Here is a 19,327-nt window from a genome sequence, read left to right as displayed (position 1 = left end):
ATACAGGTATACACCGCTCATGCAGCGGGTTAGGTACCAAAGCCCCGCTGTAAAGTGAAAACCGCCTTAAAGTGAAACAAGGCGGTTTTAGTTTTCTTTTCACTTGCCAGTATGTTTAAAAACATGTTTGACCTAACTTATATTAGGGGTGCAATAGTGCTATGTTTAGTTTAACATTAGCACGGCACAGTATTGGTATTCAATAAATACTGTACCTTTAAAATAGTGACAATTACTGTAGAAAAATTTGTTAGACTATAGCACAAAGACACAGATTGCACTGTAATGCTGTAAACAGAATGAACTGTGCATAACAAAATGGTGCCAGTCACTTTTCTTGCAATCTGACGTTGATTACAGCACTGTTTCAAAATACTTGGAGGTTGAACTTCAGCTCCACAAAGCTCTGTATTATACTCTGCTTATACTGGTCCTCCTCATGTACCTTTATGGTCCAATATCCCTGTGCACAATCAATGGCAGTGAATATTTTAGATCCCTGCATCTGCGCTAGGCACTGGTCAATATATGGCACAGGCCAGCCAGACATGTACACTCGTTGGATTAGCTGCCTTAAGTCAGCACACAAACGCAATTGTCCATTGGGCTTAAGAACACCTAGAATAGGATTATTATAAGAGCTGTGCACCTGTCTGATAATACCTCTTTCTTCCAAGTTCCTTATGATTTCTGCAAGAGAATCATATAAGGCTAAAGGGAGTCTGTATTGTTTAACAAAGACAGGTGGTGCATTGGGATCTGTTTGGATTCTTGCAATGTGCAAGTCTGTAGTCCCACAGTCATAAGAATCCCTAGCAAAAATATCCTTGTACTCCATCAGGAGTTCTAGTAGCTGTTGGCGTTCATCATCACTGGAACAGCCATTAGCTAAAGATATTTGCTCTTCAACTATTTGCTAAAATCCTGGAAAGATTTCAGGCTGTCCTCTTTCATAGGCTTCTTCTCACCTAGAGGTGAGGTCCCCTTGATTATAATTTATATTGCCCCCATAACTCTGGGTATTGGGGTATTCTTGCTGTTTGGTCGGCTGATCAAATACCAGGGAGGCTTCTTCAATTTTACAGATGCCTTCCTCTGAGCTGAAGGGATAAATAGACTGAATTGTAAATAGTCCCTCTGGTATAGATGCAAAGGATTTTTGTATTAATTGTTCTTCAGTTAAGTATCCTTCAGGTATTATCCCAATTACATTATTCTGGAATCCAAAAGTGTAATAGCTTGATTCCAGCGCATTCTATGGTAGTTCCCTTGGATAAGGTTATATCTTGTGGGGTCATGTTGTGCACAATAACATGTATTGGAATAGTTCCAATATTTACCATAGGAGTATAGGTCATTGTGATACACAGATTTTGTATTCTGTGCGAGAGGCAAATTAGTTTTTCAGAAGTTTTTAATTTCTGACCTCTTTTTATCTGTAAGGGTAAAAGGAATTTATCAGCCCCAGCAGGAATTATAACATCGTTAGACACCTACATATTTACAGCATATGGCAATTGCTGATTTGATTTCAGGGCCCCCCTTTAACCTGCTCCAGAGGCAAGCGTTAATCAGATCTATTTTTATGGCATATCTATGTAAGAGATCATTGCCAACGTATATTTGATTATGGGGAGTATTTAAAACTAAAAACAGGTGTTTCACTGATTTATTACATATAGATAATAAGCACTTAGCTGTGATGTTATAGCTTTCAAACCTGTCATCCAGGCCGTGCCACAGTGGTCTTGGGGAGAAGATATTTAATCACCTTAGGTTCAGTTATCTGCGCCAATAAGCCTTTGCTTATATAGCTAGCTTCCTGTTTTAAGTTTAATTTGGCATACTTGGTTTTCCCAAGGTCATGCACTTGCATATGGATAAAAAGATCATCCTTAACTTTCTCAATTCCTGTGAGGTATTGAGCGTGGCCTCCCCCTTAGGGATTTTATGATCCCCCTTTTGGAGAGATATGGTTAATACATTGCCGTCTAAGGAAATATTCGCTATTTTTCCAGGCAAAATTTTAAAAGTATTACCATCAGAGCCACTTAAAGGAGTCCGATCATATATCTGCAGGATAGTTACTTCAGGTACAGAGTTATTCCTGAAATGAATCCCCACAGCATCTGGCTTCTCTTCCACCACGTGACAGTTATGTTGAGTGCGAGATATACCAGATTTCTCATAATTAATAGGCCTTTTTACTTGTGACCAAATTACATTATTTATGCAATCAATTATGGTGCTTAATCGCTTTAGGAGATCAGTACCAATAATTAAACGATCAGTTGGCAGATCCACTATAATGACAGGGTGCCTTATGACCCTGTTCCCCAGTTTAAATTTTAACCATGCCGTACCGTAGACTTTTAGAGAGTCACCCCAACACCTATTAGTGAACCATCAAATTATTTAATTTTAGGTTTGTGGGGTGTTAGCTCATTTAGCTGTGTGTAGTACTTGTGGGAAAAAATAGTTGCCTGAGACCCAGTATCGATTAATCCCATGATAGGGTTGGAAACTGAATCCTGTAGCTCAGCTAATACATAATATCTCCCTGCAGTTTCTACCATTTCACACATAAAATTGGCATGATTGCACACTTGTGGGCTTCGCCACGTGTTACCTGAATCCGCCATGTTATCTGATGCAGAAGAAAATTCATTCTTACCATTCATGTTCTCTATAATGGGGCTGATTGGGCACTTGTGTACTGCATCTGTAGAAATAAGGTTAAGAGAATGCTGCAAAGGAAGAGATTTGTTAAAGCTTTCAGGCCGAGGTTGCTCGTCATCACAGCTAAATCGTCTGTTTTCGGTCTGTAGGGAGAGAATATGATTAGTTTCATTATTGACATTTATCATTTCATTTGGTAAATCTCTCCCCTCCCTTTCAGGTGATACTGCAGTATTGATGACTGTGCCTACTGCTGGCCACTGGCTGTAACCCTTAAAAAGGATTGTTGGGTTGCTGAGCCGTAAAAGCTTGACTCATATTAGTAAACAGTGTACATAACTGACTAACTTGTGTACTGAGTTGGCCCACTTGAATGGACAAGCTATCATTACCCATGGACCGATTTTGTTTGATGTCCCAGGGTATTGATTCCTAGATCCTTGGGATCCCTCAGAATCATAGCTATTTCTCCTATTTTGACGTGGTTGTCTTTGGGGTCCAACTTGTTCAGCGTTAGTATTTTGGGGAGCACTATTTACTTGGGGTGTCTGGTTACCCTGAGAGTATTTTCGCCACTTATTGTATCTACCTTTGCGGGGATACCAATTATTTTGTGTTCACTTTTAACATTCATAATGGATAAAGCATTTTCAAAGGTCTCAAAGTGGTCAATTATAGAATTGGTCCCTTTGTTGGAGAACTTAGGTACTGCATCCTTTAAGAAAGTAATTATTTTATGGATGTCATATACCTTAATAGACTTATCTTGGGATTTCCTAGAGGCCTTATTTTTGGGTTTGGAGTGTTCCCTATTTTCCCTTTTACTATGGGGAGACCCCCTATACATACACACACAGTATATCTCTATCATTTCCATAAAAGAACACTCTCACAAAAAAAAAAACTCATCTGCCAGAGTGCCAACTAAGTTAATATAGTAACACAACAGAAGGCACTCTCTGGTCTTTTAAAGGGAGAGTATCCCCAAAGCATTATGCACTTAAATTAAAGGTTGCACTTTGTAAAGGACCAGAGAATGTCTTCTGTTACGTTTATTTAAATATAAAGCAAAGATTATTTGAGTTTAGTATTAAAAACATGTGTATGTGTGTTTGTTTATATATATACTGTGTGTGTGTGTATATGTATGCATGTGTGTGTGTGTATGTGTATATATATATATATATATATATATATATATATATATATATATATATATATATACTGTATACAGTTGCAAGAAAAAGTATGTGAACCCTTTGAAATTATATGGATTTCTGCACAAATTGGTCGTAAAATGTGATCTGATCAGCATCTAAGTCACAACAATAGACGATCACAGTCTGCTTAAACTAATAACACACAAAGAATGAAATGTTGCCATGTTTTTATTGAACACACCATGTAAACATTCACAGTGCAGGTGGAAAAAGTATGTGAACCCCTAGACTAATGACATCTCCAAGAGCTAATTGGAGTGAGATGTCAACCAACTGGAGTCCAATCAATGAGATGAGATTGGAGGTGTTGGTTACAGCTGCCCTGCCCTATAAAAAACACACACCAGTTCTGGGTTTGCTTTTCACAAGAAGCATTGCCTGATGTGAATGATGCCTCGCACAAAAGAGCTTTCAGAAGACCTACGATTAAGAATTGTTGACTTGCATAAAGCTGGAAAGGGTTATAAAAGTATCTCCAAAAGCCTTGCTGTTCATCAGTCCACTGTAAGACAAATTGTCTATAAATGGAGAAAGTTCAGCACTGCTGCTACTATCCCTAGAAGTTGACGTCCTGTAAAGATGACTGCAAGAACATCGCAGACTGCTCAATGAGGTGAAGAAGAATCCTAGAGTGTCAGCTAAAGACTTACAAAAGTCACTGGCAAATGCTAACATCCCTGTTAGTGAATCTAAAATACGTAAAACACTAAACAAGAAAGGATTTTATGGGAGGATACCACAGAGGAAGCCACTGCTGTCCAAACTAAACATTGCTGCACGTTTACAGTTTGCACAAGCGCACCTGGATGTTCCACAGCAGTACTGGCAAAATATTCTGTAGACAGATGAAACCAAAGTTGAGTTGTTTGGAAGAAACACACAACACTCTATGTGGCGAAAAAGAGGCACAGCACACCAACATCAAAACCTCATCCCAACTGTGAAGTATGGTGGTGGGGGCATCATGGTTTGGGGCTGCTTTGCTGCGTCAGGGCCTGGACGGATTGCTATCATCAAAGGAAAAATGAATTCCCAAGTTTATCAAGACATTTTGCAGGAGAACTTAAGGCCATCTGTCTACCAGCTGAAGCTCAACAGAAGATGGATGTTGCAACAGGACAATGACCCAAAGCATAGAAGTAAATCAACAACAGAATGGCTTAAACAGAAGAAAATAAGCCTTCTGAAGTGGCCCAGTCAGAGTCCTGCTGTGTCCTGCTGTGGCATGACCTCAAGAAAGCGATTCACACCAGACATCCCAAGAATATTGCTGAACTGAAACAGTTCTGTAAAGAGGAATGGTCAAGAATTACTCCTGACCGTTGTGCACGTCTGATCTGCAACTACAGGAAACGTTTGGTTGAAGTTATTGCTGCCAAAGGAGGTTTAACCAGTTATTAAATCCAAGGGTTCACATACTTTTTCCACCTGCACTGTGAATGTTTACATGGTGTGTTCAATAAAAACATGGCAACATTTCATTCTTTGTGTGTTACTAGTTTAAGCAGACTGTGATTGTCTATTGTTGTGACTTAGATGATGATCAGATCACATTTTATGGCCAATTTGTGCAGAAATCCATATTATTCCAAAGGGTTCACATACTTTTTATTGCAACTGTATATAACATACACACACACAAACACGTGTAATCTCCTTTATTCTTTAATAAGTGCTAAAATTATTTATTTACAATTATTATAAAGTTTCGTTGCTGAATGGTTAATTTTTTTTAAATTTGTTTTCTAGGACCTCTGAAGCCTGAAATTACTATAACATACATTGCGGTATCAGCCATATTTTTTAACAGTGGACTATCGTTGAAAACAGAGGTACGGTATAGTAAAAACTTGCATTAGTACTAAAGATGCCACAGGTTTGTTACAGACCACTTTCAAGATAAAATGTTGCAGCCAATATGCTAAAAAGGCTATGAACCCACTTACAGTCATGAGTATAAAACCTAAAGAGAGAGATTATATGTTTGCAAATGTTGTGTTTAATTTATTAGATGTGCAACTTGTATTTACCTGCTGTGCATTTAAAAAAACAAAACAGAAATGATTTTTTTAGATCATTCTACATAAATGTGCATACAAGAAACCTTACTTGGTTTATACGATCTTGATATCTCTTAAAGGAATTTTTTTTAACCATTTAGATAAATTTACACTTGGGAGCTGCAAGCATTGTAGTGATTGGCAGATTGTTTGAATGCAGTTACTGATTGGCTTATTGATTAAGCAGCCCCATTCTGCACAGGAACTGCAGTGCCAGCACTGGTTATCCATGACAAATAGTACATGTACAAGTCCTGCAATGGAATATTCAGTGAGGTAGTAAATATGATGTTCTATTTATTATCAGTGAACCCCAAGGCAGAACATACAGTGATGTGAGATGTCATCACAGAAAATGCAGCATGTCTGCAGAAAGAACAGGACGCATGCAGGAATTGTTAGCGCTTGAACTTTGTAGTGCTGCTCCACATTAGACAGTTCTGTTCAAACAGAGCTGTGCTCTGGCTGCACTGTGTCAATGTTCCTTAACACTGTGCATCCAGGGCAAAGTGCTGTTTGAAGTGAGCAGTCAAATATGCAGTAGCGCTGCAAAGCAGCAGCACATTGCTTGTTGACTGGCTCTCCGAGATTTCCCAGTCTGCAAAGCTGTTTATTCTGAATGTAAGAGCACTGCATATTTTTATTACTACATTTCTATGTTAGACCAAGAGAAAAGAAAACAACATATTTATTAAAGAGACATTTTAAAATGTCTTTTTTTTTATGCAGCTAATTTGCAATGTAATTAACCATTCACTTTATTGTCTTTGTATTTTAAGAACCTGAAATGTTTTTTTTTATCAAAACTTTATTTGGAATTGAACAAAGTATTCAACATGAAAAATGGTAGTTCAAACAGAAATTCACAAAACCCAACCCTGGTTGAAATATTATTTTTAATGTTTTTTTTTTTTGTTTATTGCTTATTCTAGAAAAAAGAATACAGGGTGAGAAGAGAGCAGTCCATAGACATGTCTTTGCACTGTTTAGCTATACAAGTTTCTCCAACCAAAGACCAAATAATATACTAAATCATAATAGTGATTTATTTTAAAACAAGATTGTTTGTGTGTTCTTATGAATGGAGTCCACTGTTAAAATAAAAAATTCTGAGTCATACTCTCTAATAAAGGTTAATAATAGAGAACAAATATATTTTACTCTCACATCATAAGAGATAAAGGGTTGTTGACGTATTGGTCCCACAGAGAATGTTCCTTCAGTAGATTCTGATACCTTTTAATGGATCAACAAAATTAAGGTTTTTGTTATTCCATAAGCTTTCAAGACCTCACAGGTCTCTTCTTCAGATCTATCTACATCTGAAGAAGAGACCTGCGAGGTCTTGAAAGCTTATGGAATAACAAAAACCTTGATTTCATTGGCCTATTAAAAGGTATCACAATCTATTAAAGGAACGCTCTCTCATCATAGGGACAGTCAGACTTCCCCCCCAAAAAATTCAGAAATGCAAGTTTTATTTATTAGTAACGTACTTAAGGAGATGTTGTTTGCTCCTCTTCTGCCTTGCTCTATTTAACTGGGCATGGAAGTGTCAATTTATTTTTTATTCATTTCTTTATACATTTTTGATATGTCTATACATAAATGTTTAGTTATGCATGTGTAGTTTTTTATATAAGTTAAAGGAACATTAACCCCTTAATGACCGAGGACGTGCAGGGTACGTCCTCAGAAAAAAGGCAGTTAACGCCTGAGGACGTACCCTGCACGTCCTCGGTGTGGAAAGCAGCTGGAAGCGATCCTGCTCGCTTCCAGCTGCTTTCCGGTTATTGCAGTGATGCCTCGATATGGAGGCATCCTGCAATAACCTTAGATGGCCATCCGATGCAGAGAGAGCCACTCTGTGGCCCTCTCTGCACCGGACATCGATGGCCGGTATCGTTGGTGGGTGGGAGCCGGTGTGGGAGGTGGGTGGCGGCCATCGATGGCCCTGGTCATGTGGAGGGGGGCGGGATCGTGGGCGTGGAAGTCCGGGCGCGCACGCGGGCGTGCGCACGTGCACGAGGGGGCGCGCGCCGGGGCAGGGACCGGGTGGGGACCGCTGCACTACAGAAAAAAATGTGTCCCAAAATAAAAGTGGGACCAATAATTTAAAAAAAAAAAACCCTTAGGCGTTATTTAGGTGGTGGAGGTTGGTCCGTGGGGGGGGGGGGGGGGGGAAGCTACACTACAGAAAAAAAAATAAAAAAAATAAACATTTAATTGTGCAAACTGGGTACTGGCAGACAGCTGCCAGTACCCAAGATGGCCCCCAATAAGGCAGAGGGGGAGGCTTAGAGAGCTGTTTTGGGGGGGATCAGGGAGGTTGGGGGCTAAGGGGGGATCCTAAACACAGCATATGTAAATATGCTTTTTTTTTTTTTCTTTAAAAAAAAAAAAAAATCTTTTATTTTAGTACTGGCAGACTTTCTGCCAGTACTTAAGATGGCGGGGACAATAGTGGGGTGGGGGAGGGAAGGGAGCTGTTTGGGAGGGATCAGGGGGTGGGATGTGTCAGGTGGGAGGCTGAACTCTACACTAAAGCTAAAATTAACCCTGCAAGCTCCCTACACACTACCTAATTAACCCCTTCACTGCTAGCCATAATACACGTGTGATGCGCAGCAGCATTTAGCGACTTTCTAATTACCAAAAAGCAACGCCAAAGTCATATATGTCTGCTATTTCTGAACAAAGGGCATCCCAGAGAAGCATTTACAACCATTTGTGCCATAATTGCACAAGCTGTTTGTAAATAATTTCAGTGAGAAACCTAAAATTGTGAAAAAATTAACGTTTTTTTTTTAATTTGATCCCATTTGGCGGTGAAATGGTGGCATGAAATATATCAAAATGGGCCTAGATCAATACTTGGGGTTGTCTACTACACTACACTAAAGCTAAAATTAACCCTAGAAGCTCCCTACATGCTCCCTAATTAACCCCTTCACTGCTGGGCATAATACACGTATTTTGCGCAGGGGCATTTAGCAGCCTTCTAATTACCAAAAAGCAAAGCCAAAGCCATATATGTCTGCTATTTCTGAACAAAGGGGATCCCAGAGAAGCATTTACAACGATTTATGCTATAATTGCATAAGTTGTTTGTAAATAATTTCAGTGAGAAACCTAAAGTTTGTGAAAATATTTGTGAAAAAGTGAACAATTTTTTTTATTTGATCGCATTTGGCGGTGAAATGGTGGCATGAAATATACCAAAATGGGCCTAGATCAATACTTTGGGATGTCTTCTAAAAAAAAATATATACATGTCAATGGATATTCAGGGATTCCTGAAAGATATTAGTGTTCCAATGTAACTAGCGCTAATTTTGAAAAAAAGTGGTTTGGAAATAGCAAAGTGCTACTTGTATTTATGGCCCTATAACTTGCAAAAAAAGCAAAGAACATGTAAACATTGGGTATTTCTAAACTCAGGACAAAATTTAGAAACTATTTAGCATGGGTGTTTTTTGGTGGTTGTAGATGTGTAACAGATTTTGGGGGTCAAAGTTAGAAAAAATGTGTTTTTTTCCATTTTTTCCTCATATTTTATAATGTTTTTTTATAGTAAATTATAAGATATGATGAAAATTATGGTATCTTTTGAAAGTCAATTTAATGGCGAGAAAAACGGTATATAATATGTGTGGGTACAGTAAATGAGTAAGAGGAAAATTACAGCTAAACACAAACACCGCAACAATGTAAAAATAGCCTTGGTCCCAAACGGACAGAAAATGGAAAAGTGCTGCGGTCATTAAGGGGTTAAAATGTGAAAGAAAATGCGTTTATGTGTCAGAGCATTGTATGATTTCACTGTTGCTTGCATTTCACTGTGTTTAACCCCTGCAGAGCAGCAATAGGGTTGCCACTTTTTTGGGGGAAAAAACTTGCCATGCTCATTAGCATAAATATATATATATATATATATATAAATAATGATATATCATATATTAGGAACTAAAGCTGAAAGGTGTTATTTTAAATTGTCACTGGTTTATAATTAGATTCCAGCACACTTAGAATAAGTTTGATGATAGCATCTTTATTTCTATATTTAATCTTTATTTTCAACTGTGACCTGAATCTTAAAAATACTGGTCATATTGGTAAAATACCGACTGGGTGGCAATCCTAAGCAGCAACGACTGGAACTCGCTGAACCCATCTGGTCAGTCAGCAAGGTATATGTGTGTGTCTACCAATCATCTGCTAGCTCCCAGTAGTGCATTGCTGCTTCTGAGCCAACATAGGAATGCATTTCTACAAAGGATACCAAAAGAATGAAGCAAATGTGATAATAAAAGCAAACTGAAAGGTTTAAGTTACATGCATGCTCTAGCCAAACCATTAAAGTTTAATTTTGACTTTAATTTACAGTTAACCAATGTCCTTAAATGGATATTTAGCAATATATACAATATTTAACAATATATACATGCTAGAGATAATGACGTAATCAAATCAAAGATTATCTTGAGAATAGTATGTAGATGTATTTTTTACAATTATATTAGTTGTTTAAATATTGAAGGTATACGTGTAAAATGTAAAGGTTTCTATAAAGTACTTTTAGTTTCTACAAAGTATAGCATTTAACTATACACAGACAATGTCAGGATAACTGCAGTTAATGTTCCAGCTCCTTGGGGGATGAGTAAATGCACAATTTGCGACAGTAAATTACAGTAATAACAGGCAAAACAATTAATGAACATATATATTGCATTTTTAAAACTATGCTTAAAGAGGCCATAAAGTAATTTTATTTCAGTAGATAGAGTCCACAAGCCATCACACGTGGGACTGATAGTGAAACTTAAAGTGCTGCTCTTCATGTCATTTGACAGGGGTTCTCTAACTGGATTGAGACCCATTTCTTCCATAGAAAACCTACACACAGGGTAGACAGGAGTTCAGCCAAGCAGTATAAATCTTCTCCAAGTGCAGATATGACACCAGCATCCCAGGGGAAATGTGGGCACGTACGCCAATCCTCTGGTCTACAGTGTGCTGCTCCTGGTTATAACCTTATAGATCCTTAGCTTTGTGCCTGCAGGTGAGCATGGTAGAGAGAGAGAGGTTCTGACAGGTATGTACCATGCACCTTAATAACCCACAGGCTATTAGTATGGTGATGTACATGTTTCACAGAGCCTGTTGATAGTCACATGTACCATTTTAATACTACATACAGTTTGAGTCACTTTTGGGCACTTTTACAAAAAATATAAAAATTGAGGCTATGGAGCAAACTGGTGCAGCTCACGTCTTAGAACATCATGCTGACCCTTTAGAAGGGAAATCTTTTGATAATGTAACCCTGCACAATAATGTTTGCTTTGTAAGGATGTGCGGGTGAGTCCCCCACTTAGTTATGCCACTTATGTACTGATTCTATGTCTGATGCTAGACAGGGTCATGCAGGGTTGCATTTGCAGCAGAATGCTCATGGATTTATTACTCACTAGAGTTATCTCCAGTACAACTCTACTGGTCTGTCCCTTAACTTGAAGAAATATATCCACTCTGCAATTTTAGAACTGATGGGTGTAATTCATCCACCAGTTAAGCACAAATGCATGCAAAGGGCAGAAGAGAACCCTTTTCAGGCCCTAGGCTCATCAGGTATGTCCCTAAGGAGTGATCCATCTAGGTAGCCTGTACTATGGAATCTTAATCCTTCTGTGCTGAGGACAATTATTCAGAGAACCAGGATCCTCCCTGCTGATTAAATAGCACAAGTTGTGTCTTTCAGGTCGGAGCACGCACATGCTCTCTTATGGAAAGTTTTAATAGACATGGAGATCGAGGATCCTTCAACTACAGACAGACAAAAAAATAAGCTATTTTAAGGCAACTACAAAAAAAAATCTACCGTGCCTATTTGTGATTTGACTTCTGACAAACCAGGAGTTATTTTTGTTTCCTCTGCCAAATTGAAAAACATGTTCTATTTCCCCCCTGCAAAATTAGAGATATGGGGACTATTCTGAAGGTGGATGCTGCTATCTTAAAGGGACATTATACTCATATGCTAAATCACTTGAAACTGATGCAGTATAACTGTAAAAAGCTGACAGGAAAATATCACCTGAGCATCTCTATGTAAAAAAGGAAGATATTTTACCTCACAATCTCCTCAGCTGCAGGTAAAAAAAAAATAAAAAAAATGAAGACATGAACAGCAACCAATCAGCATCAGCAGTGCTGAGGTCATGAACTCTTTTACTGTGATCTCATGAGATTTCATAGTAAACTTCCTTACACTGAATAGGGAAATAAGATGAGTCTGCACGAAAGGTCGCTCCTTCCGCTGTCCAGGGACAGACATACTGATGTGCTGCTTAGAAGTCCTTTAAAATGGGATGTGGCTACTGAGAAACTTTTGAGGTAAAATATCTTTTCTTTTTTTACATAGAGATATTCAGGTGATATTTTCTAGTCGGCTTTTTACAGCTATGCTGCATCACTTTCAAGTGTTGAAACATTTGAGTATTATGGCCCTTTAACTCTGGCTAGGCAGACTACCATTCCTTTAGGGGACAGTACCTCTTTCAAGGATCCAATAGGGACAGGAGCTTGAAAGCATTCACAAATGATCCTTTCAGCTGTTAGGCTGTATATTTTGTCCAACTGTCAGTGTAGCATGTGTTTCAGCGGCTACTGCAGTTTATTGTGACATGTCTGTCCTTTTTTTAAAATAAGCTTCCCTTGAAACAATTCAGGATTGCTTGATAATGGTCAAGACTGTGAACTGTTTAAAGTCAAAATTAAACATACATAATTCAAATAGTGCATGCAATTTTAAATAACTTTACAATTTACTTCTATTAACAAATTTGTTTTGTTCTTTTGGTATCATTTGTTGAGTAACTCTAGATAGGCTGATGGGAGCTCAAGAGTGTGCATGTGTCTTTTAACAATCTATGGCAGTAATGTTTGCAACTACTGTATGTATAACATTGCTATAAATACTGTAGCCAAATGGCTAAATACACATGCACACTCCTGAGCTCACCTAGGAAATCTCTTTAACAAAGGATACAGAGATAACAAAGCACATCTGATAATGAAAGTACATTGGAAAGTAGTTTAAAATGTATTGTTCTAACCAATCCATTGAAGTCTCATTAATGTCCCTTTAAATACAATGAGCTCTTCTGCTTGCCTGAGTATCTTTTTAATAAAGATGGGACAGTCTGCACAAATGTAGGTGCGGAGATAGCACAAGTATCCCAGAAGCAAGATGGAGAACACAATTTCAAACAACATTCCAATTTACTTCTATTATCTAATTTGCTTCATTCTTTAGATATCCTTTGTTGAATAAGTAGCAATGCACATGGGTGAGCCAATCACAAAATGCATCTATGTGCAGCCACCAATCAGCAGCTACTGAGTCTATCTAGATATGCTTTTCCACAAAAGATATCAATAGAATGAAGCAAATCAGATAATACAGGTATATTAGAAAGTTGTTTAAAATTGCGTGCTCTTTCTAAACCATGAAAAAAAAAATTTGGGTTTCATGTCCCTTTTAACAAGCCCTAGTCCAATTCACAAACAGTGAACGGCTGCTTCAATTTAAAAGTGACCATTATACAAACATTGGGTCCAAAAGTATAGCAACATTTCGGGCTAGTTGATGCCCTTAATCATGCTTCACAGTTATCTGCACAAAATCTGGAAGCGTTTGGTTTACTGTGGACTGCTGTGCTTTGTTTCTCAAACAGTTGAGAAGCAATGCCCCAGTTGTGTTGTAAGAACAGATTTTCAGGGACATTAAGGGGATTTACTGCTACTCAGGAACAAGTCATCAGATATACATAAAAAATATATGAAACAATTTCTGTAAAGATTGATATTATTATCATTAAGAAGTGTGAAAATGTTTGTGACGTATTTGAGTCTGAAAGGGTAAATAAGAAACTGGCCTATGTATTTGCAAACTCCATCCTTCTTTGAAGTATTTTCAGTAAACAAGGTGCAAAGAAATTCTTGGGCTTAGAAATGCTGGTGCATATACAATAAGGGACAGAATCACCTGTGTGAGAATTGCAAATGTGTTACTCTTGCAGACGTCTCTTGCTTTCATCTGCACCACTTGAGCTCTTTATTTTTTTTTCTCACATGAGCAAAAGATCTACTTGCTTTGAGATTGCCATCATAGGGTCATCAATATTAAACAATCTATATAAACAGAACCAGAAAGCTATTTACACATTAACAACTTATGTGCAGTTCTTGGTTCTCTCCCTGGGATGCTCCCAAGGCGTTTATTTCAGGAGAAATTGATTAGTTCACTTGCTCAGCCTGAACTTAAAGATTTCAGAATCTTAGTTTGATGTAATTACAAAGGGTTCTTGAATCAAGTACAAATTCTAATTTTATTCTCCTGAAATTTTAAAATTTATTATACAAAAAGTTTCTATTATATTATATATTTTTAAATAGATGTATGTGTATATGTGTGTGTGTGTGTGTGTGTGTATATATATATATATATATAGTCACCTTTTATAAATTACCTTTTCTTTCTACATTTTTGAACTGATACAAACATCCTTAATTGGCTGCTAAAATAAAAAAAAACTTTTTGGGTGGCACTTCATTGTTCTTATGAATTTGAAATACATGTATCGACCTGGAATAAACAAAATTTGTCTTCAGTTAAAAATGTTTCTAATATTTAATCACTGTTTTATTATATATGTTATATACATTATTAAAAGTAACAAACAAACCTGCACAACGGAGCGCCCTTGGGGTAGTTAAATGATTCTTAAAAGGTGTGAGTTAGGCACAAAAATAGAGAGAGGGTATAAAGTTAATTTCCACAGTGGGATAACTCTATCTTTTATAGTAGATTCCAGACGGCAGCCATAGTTCCCTGTGTGTCTGCACACACACCCATGATCACAGGCAATCCAGAGAGGGAACAAAAAACAGCGCTCCAAGCACAGAAAAAAGTTAAAAGTTCAGCTTTATTCCAACTGCAGTGATCAAGTGCGTGAAGCACGAAACGTTTGCTGTTTTTTGCACCTGTTCTTTTACTTGTATTTTGCACAACTGTGCTGACCACTTTTTACATCTTTTGCAGGTTTTTAATCATGTTGGAATAAAGCTGAACTTTTAACTTTTTTCTGGGCTTAGAGCGCTGTTTTTTGTTCCCTCTCTGGATTTCCTTATATAAATTATTAGTACATAAATAAATTAGCTTTTACATAGTCTTCGGTTGTAATATGATGTATACTAAAGTAAGTTCTGACAAACAGAAGTTTTCTCTGTTAGAAGGGTCTTCATTGTACCTACAATCCTCTATGCAATCAGGTTAGAGAAATTTTTAGTATACAATCCAGGATTCTCATTAAAGCTTCATAAAATCTTACCAATAATGTACTTATAAATAAAGATTGCTTAATGAAGCAGTTTTGTGCCCTGCCTTAAAGGAACATCAAACTCAATAATAAACTTTCATGGCTCAGATAGAGCGTGCAATTTAGATTACTTTTGAATTTACTTATATTATCATGTTGATTTTTGTTCTTTTGGTATCCTTTGTCAAAAAGCATACTTAAGTAGGCAGCAATGCACTACTGGGAGTTACTTGGTGATTGGTGGCTACACACATATGACTCTTATACTAAAATACAATACAAATTATGTCACTCCATTGATACTCCGTTACTATATGTGTACCTTGTTTGCTAATGGTTTTATATTTTAACCAATTACACGTGTGTTTAAGAGGCAGATGTGTTTGTGGTCATGCATGAAACTTGAAAGGCATTAGACTTTGGCCAAAACCAGATTTTAAAAGTATTTTTTTTTAGTTCCTTTATTTGGTAAAATAATTTGATACATCAAATTTAACAATGCTTTTTTTTATTTGTAATTTTTGTTACATTTACAGATATTTTTTAAAAAAACCACACCACCTTCATGTTATGTTGACATTTGACAGATTAATCAAATAAGAAAAAATAGAGGCCATTCCAAGAGTATCATATAGAAAGTCTCTTTCACTCCAAGGCACAGTTCTATAAGTCTTACCATAAAACGTTTCATAGTTAGGAAGACAACAGACAAATCAGATTGTTAAACCAAGCACTATTCTATACAATCTTATAGGCTAAATACTGCCTCTCTGCTTAAATAAACAGGATAAGAACAACCTATATATGTATACAAATTATGTTCTTAGAGGCTTGCTACAGCCCAAAATTTCAGTTAGTAATCATTGTCAGTATAAAGTAGGGTTATAATACAATTTATTTAATAATTATTCTTTAAAACAAACCCCCAATAAAATGCATATACAAAACAATTAAAATCAATATTTTATTCCTAAATTCTTTATATTAGTTAGTTATAAACACATGAATTATATTTATAGGAACCAGATTATGAATCAAACTATACAAGCTTAAACTGTTACAATATTCTATACAAAGATCATAAAAATATACCTTTACAAATTACCTTATTCACAATGAATCAAATTAAAATATCACAATAAAATACCAGAACCTTCTGTTATTAACTGATAACTCTAGTTCAATGCCCAATATGGATTAACAACTTACTATGCTTAATTAATAACTACCAGAGTATGGATCGTTAACTTAACAATGCTTAGTTAGACAATATAATAAAATGCTTTAACATCCAATTGATATGCCAATTTATTTGGACTGAAATAACCTCTTTAGCTACAGTAAGGCAAATTCTAATATATATATATATATATATATATATATATATATATATATATATATATATATATATATATTAGCAAGTGGTGAAGGATCCAAACGGATGGGTTCCGTATCCAGCAAAAACTTGGCACAGCAGGAATATATAATCCGTTTAATGTGTAAATAACCAAATGTTTCAGCCCTCACATGGGCTTTTGTCAATGGTAAACATAAGCCAGGACAGACATACCACATACTACTATCCTCCACCTTTAAATACCAACCCCCTTAAGTTATAGCCAATCAGGACGCCCGAGCGGTACACACCCACAAGTAATGAGCAACTGCAAACAGCTGTAGAGACAAGACACAACACCTGGGAACGGATCAGCCTGCTCAACCCCTAGCTTGTCATGTATAAACAAATGAGTCAAGCTCATTACTGTGTAAAGCAAGCACACACGGGAGAGAAGCACACTCGCAGGAACGAACAACTGGCTCAATACTATTGTTAGCCTGTCCTATGGCGATTTACCACCTGGGTGCAGCTTCTTTTAGCCCAATAATGCTTTTCACAGAGAACTTTCCTGTAGTATATCAGTCTGATCCCGCCTATTACGGTCAGTCCAGCGCCAAAATACCAGGCAATTCCTCTCTGAACAAGGAACACAGCAACCCCAGACGATCGTTTCCAGGTGTTGTGTCTTGTCTCTACAAGATCCTCACATAATACAGTGGAGATATTTTGTCAGTAACAACAAAAGGACCCTTCCATGATGGAAGAAATTTCTTCTCCTTAACTTGATCTCTTCCAAAGTTATAAAGATAAACTTTATCATTTATTTCATATTCCCTTTTGGACTTTTTGAGATCATAATAGGTTTTAGTGTCAGTTGCAGATTTCTCTAAATTCCTTTGAGCAAATGCAAAGGCATATTGTAGGTGCTTCCTTAGGTTTTCCACAAATTGATGCGTATTGACAGTGTTTATCAAGTTCTGGTCTGATGTACAGTACAGTAGATGCTGAGGTAGAACCATTCTTCTACCAGTCATCAATTCAAAAGGTGACATCTTGGTAGCACTACTTGGAGTTGCTTTTAATGCCATTAGGACTAGAGGTAATTTTGCATCCCAGTCTTTACCGTTTCACTCACAAACTTTTTTAGGATTTTCACAATGGATTGGTTGTAACGCTCTACACCACCACTTGAGGCAGCTCTATATGCAATATGGAGCTTTCTTTTTACCCCTAGTATTTTCCACATCTTGGTCATCACTTTGCTAGTGAAGTGGGTTCCCCGATTGGATTCGATTCTTTGGGGCAAACCAAATCTGGAAAACACGTGGTTGATAAGCAATGCTGCACATGTTTCAGCACTATTGTTAGGTGCACTGATGCACTCTACCCATTTAGTGAATAGGCATGTCACTATTAACATACATGTATTTGTTACCTCTAGATGACCTTGTTACTGGACCAATAAAATCAATTTGTATATCTGACCATTGCATTACCATCCCCCTTTTCTGCAATTGCGCTCTATGCGTGGGCACAGTGCGTTGGAACTGTGGACAGATTAACAACCTTGACAGTAAGTGAACAACTTTCAACATGTGTGGCCAAAAGGCGTAATCACACAATATTTCATACGTTAATTTGGTGCCACGATGATCAGATGTGGGAGCATCATGGGCATGTTGAAGCATTAGACCTCTGAACTTTGTAGGTACCCCCCCCCATTGCTGGATGTCAGTTTTGGAGGTTCTAACTAACAAACCATCTTGTAACTTGAATTGTGATATGGATTTCATTAATATTCTAAGATCTTCCTTGCCAATACTGTCCTCTTTTGAGATGGGATTGCTTTCAGGATCTTCTATGTGTTTATAGAAGATGCCTACAATGGGGTCTTCTTTTTGACTAGTGATCAGGTCCTCACTAGGAGAATCCTGACTCCATTGTACCAGGTTAGGCTCACTCTGTTGTTTAGCCTGGTTTCTGGAAATGTCTTCTACCTGAATTGCACCCATTAAGTGGTCGATATTAAGGAGCTCTCCAGTTATGGCTCCTTGTTTGGCTAATGAATCCACAAGATCATTGCCTTCCTTATCAGGACCTAGAACCCTGGAATGACCCTTAGTCTTTTTCCAGTGTATGGTTAAATCATTGGACACCACTAGATTATCAATCTCGCAGAACAACTTGCCATGGTTGACTGGTTTGTTGTTAGTTTTCTGCATGCCATTTCTTTTCCAAGTTGGCAGGTATTCAACAAAATTGTCATGCATGTAATTTGAGTCAGTAATGATCACAAATTCATGAATACCGTGTTCAATAGCCATCTCAATGGTTTTTAGAACAGCAGTTAGTTCTGCAACTTGGCTGGATCTTGGTCCAATCTTGAAACCTATAGATATATTTGGGAATCCATTTGCCCACGTTATACCAATGCCAGCGACTAATCTGCGCTCATTATCAAGTGGCATGGTAAGAACAACCATCAACATATACCCAAAGGAATGTTTGACAGTGGTCCTCATTGTATATTTTATACGGGGAAAGCAATTGTTCCTCCAGGAAATCATCTTCTAATAACTCTTCCCCATGATCCTTAGCAGTACAGTCATGGAGCTCAGCAAGCCCCTGTGCGACTGGATTCTT

The 19,327-nt window shown here is 37.4% G+C and overlaps 1 protein-coding gene across 2 annotated transcripts in view; it reads left to right on the top strand.

Moving 5' to 3' along the window:
- Positions 1–19,327, top strand: part of SLC10A7 (solute carrier family 10 member 7) — a 712,691-nt gene that overhangs the window by 50,035 nt on the left and 643,329 nt on the right. For both annotated transcript variants that reach the window (XM_053703716.1, XM_053703715.1), the window contains exon 2: positions 5,649–5,731. In XM_053703716.1, the coding sequence (XP_053559691.1) occupies positions 5,649–5,731 (83 nt within the window). The remainder of the gene's footprint in view (positions 1–5,648; positions 5,732–19,327) is intronic.

Source organism: Bombina bombina, chromosome 2 (assembly GCF_027579735.1).
Source record: "Bombina bombina isolate aBomBom1 chromosome 2, aBomBom1.pri, whole genome shotgun sequence".
Classification (NCBI taxonomy): Eukaryota; Metazoa; Chordata; class Amphibia; order Anura; family Bombinatoridae; genus Bombina; species Bombina bombina.
The sequence above is the reverse complement of the archived record's forward strand: the minus strand, read 5'-3'. Positions and strand labels throughout refer to the sequence as shown.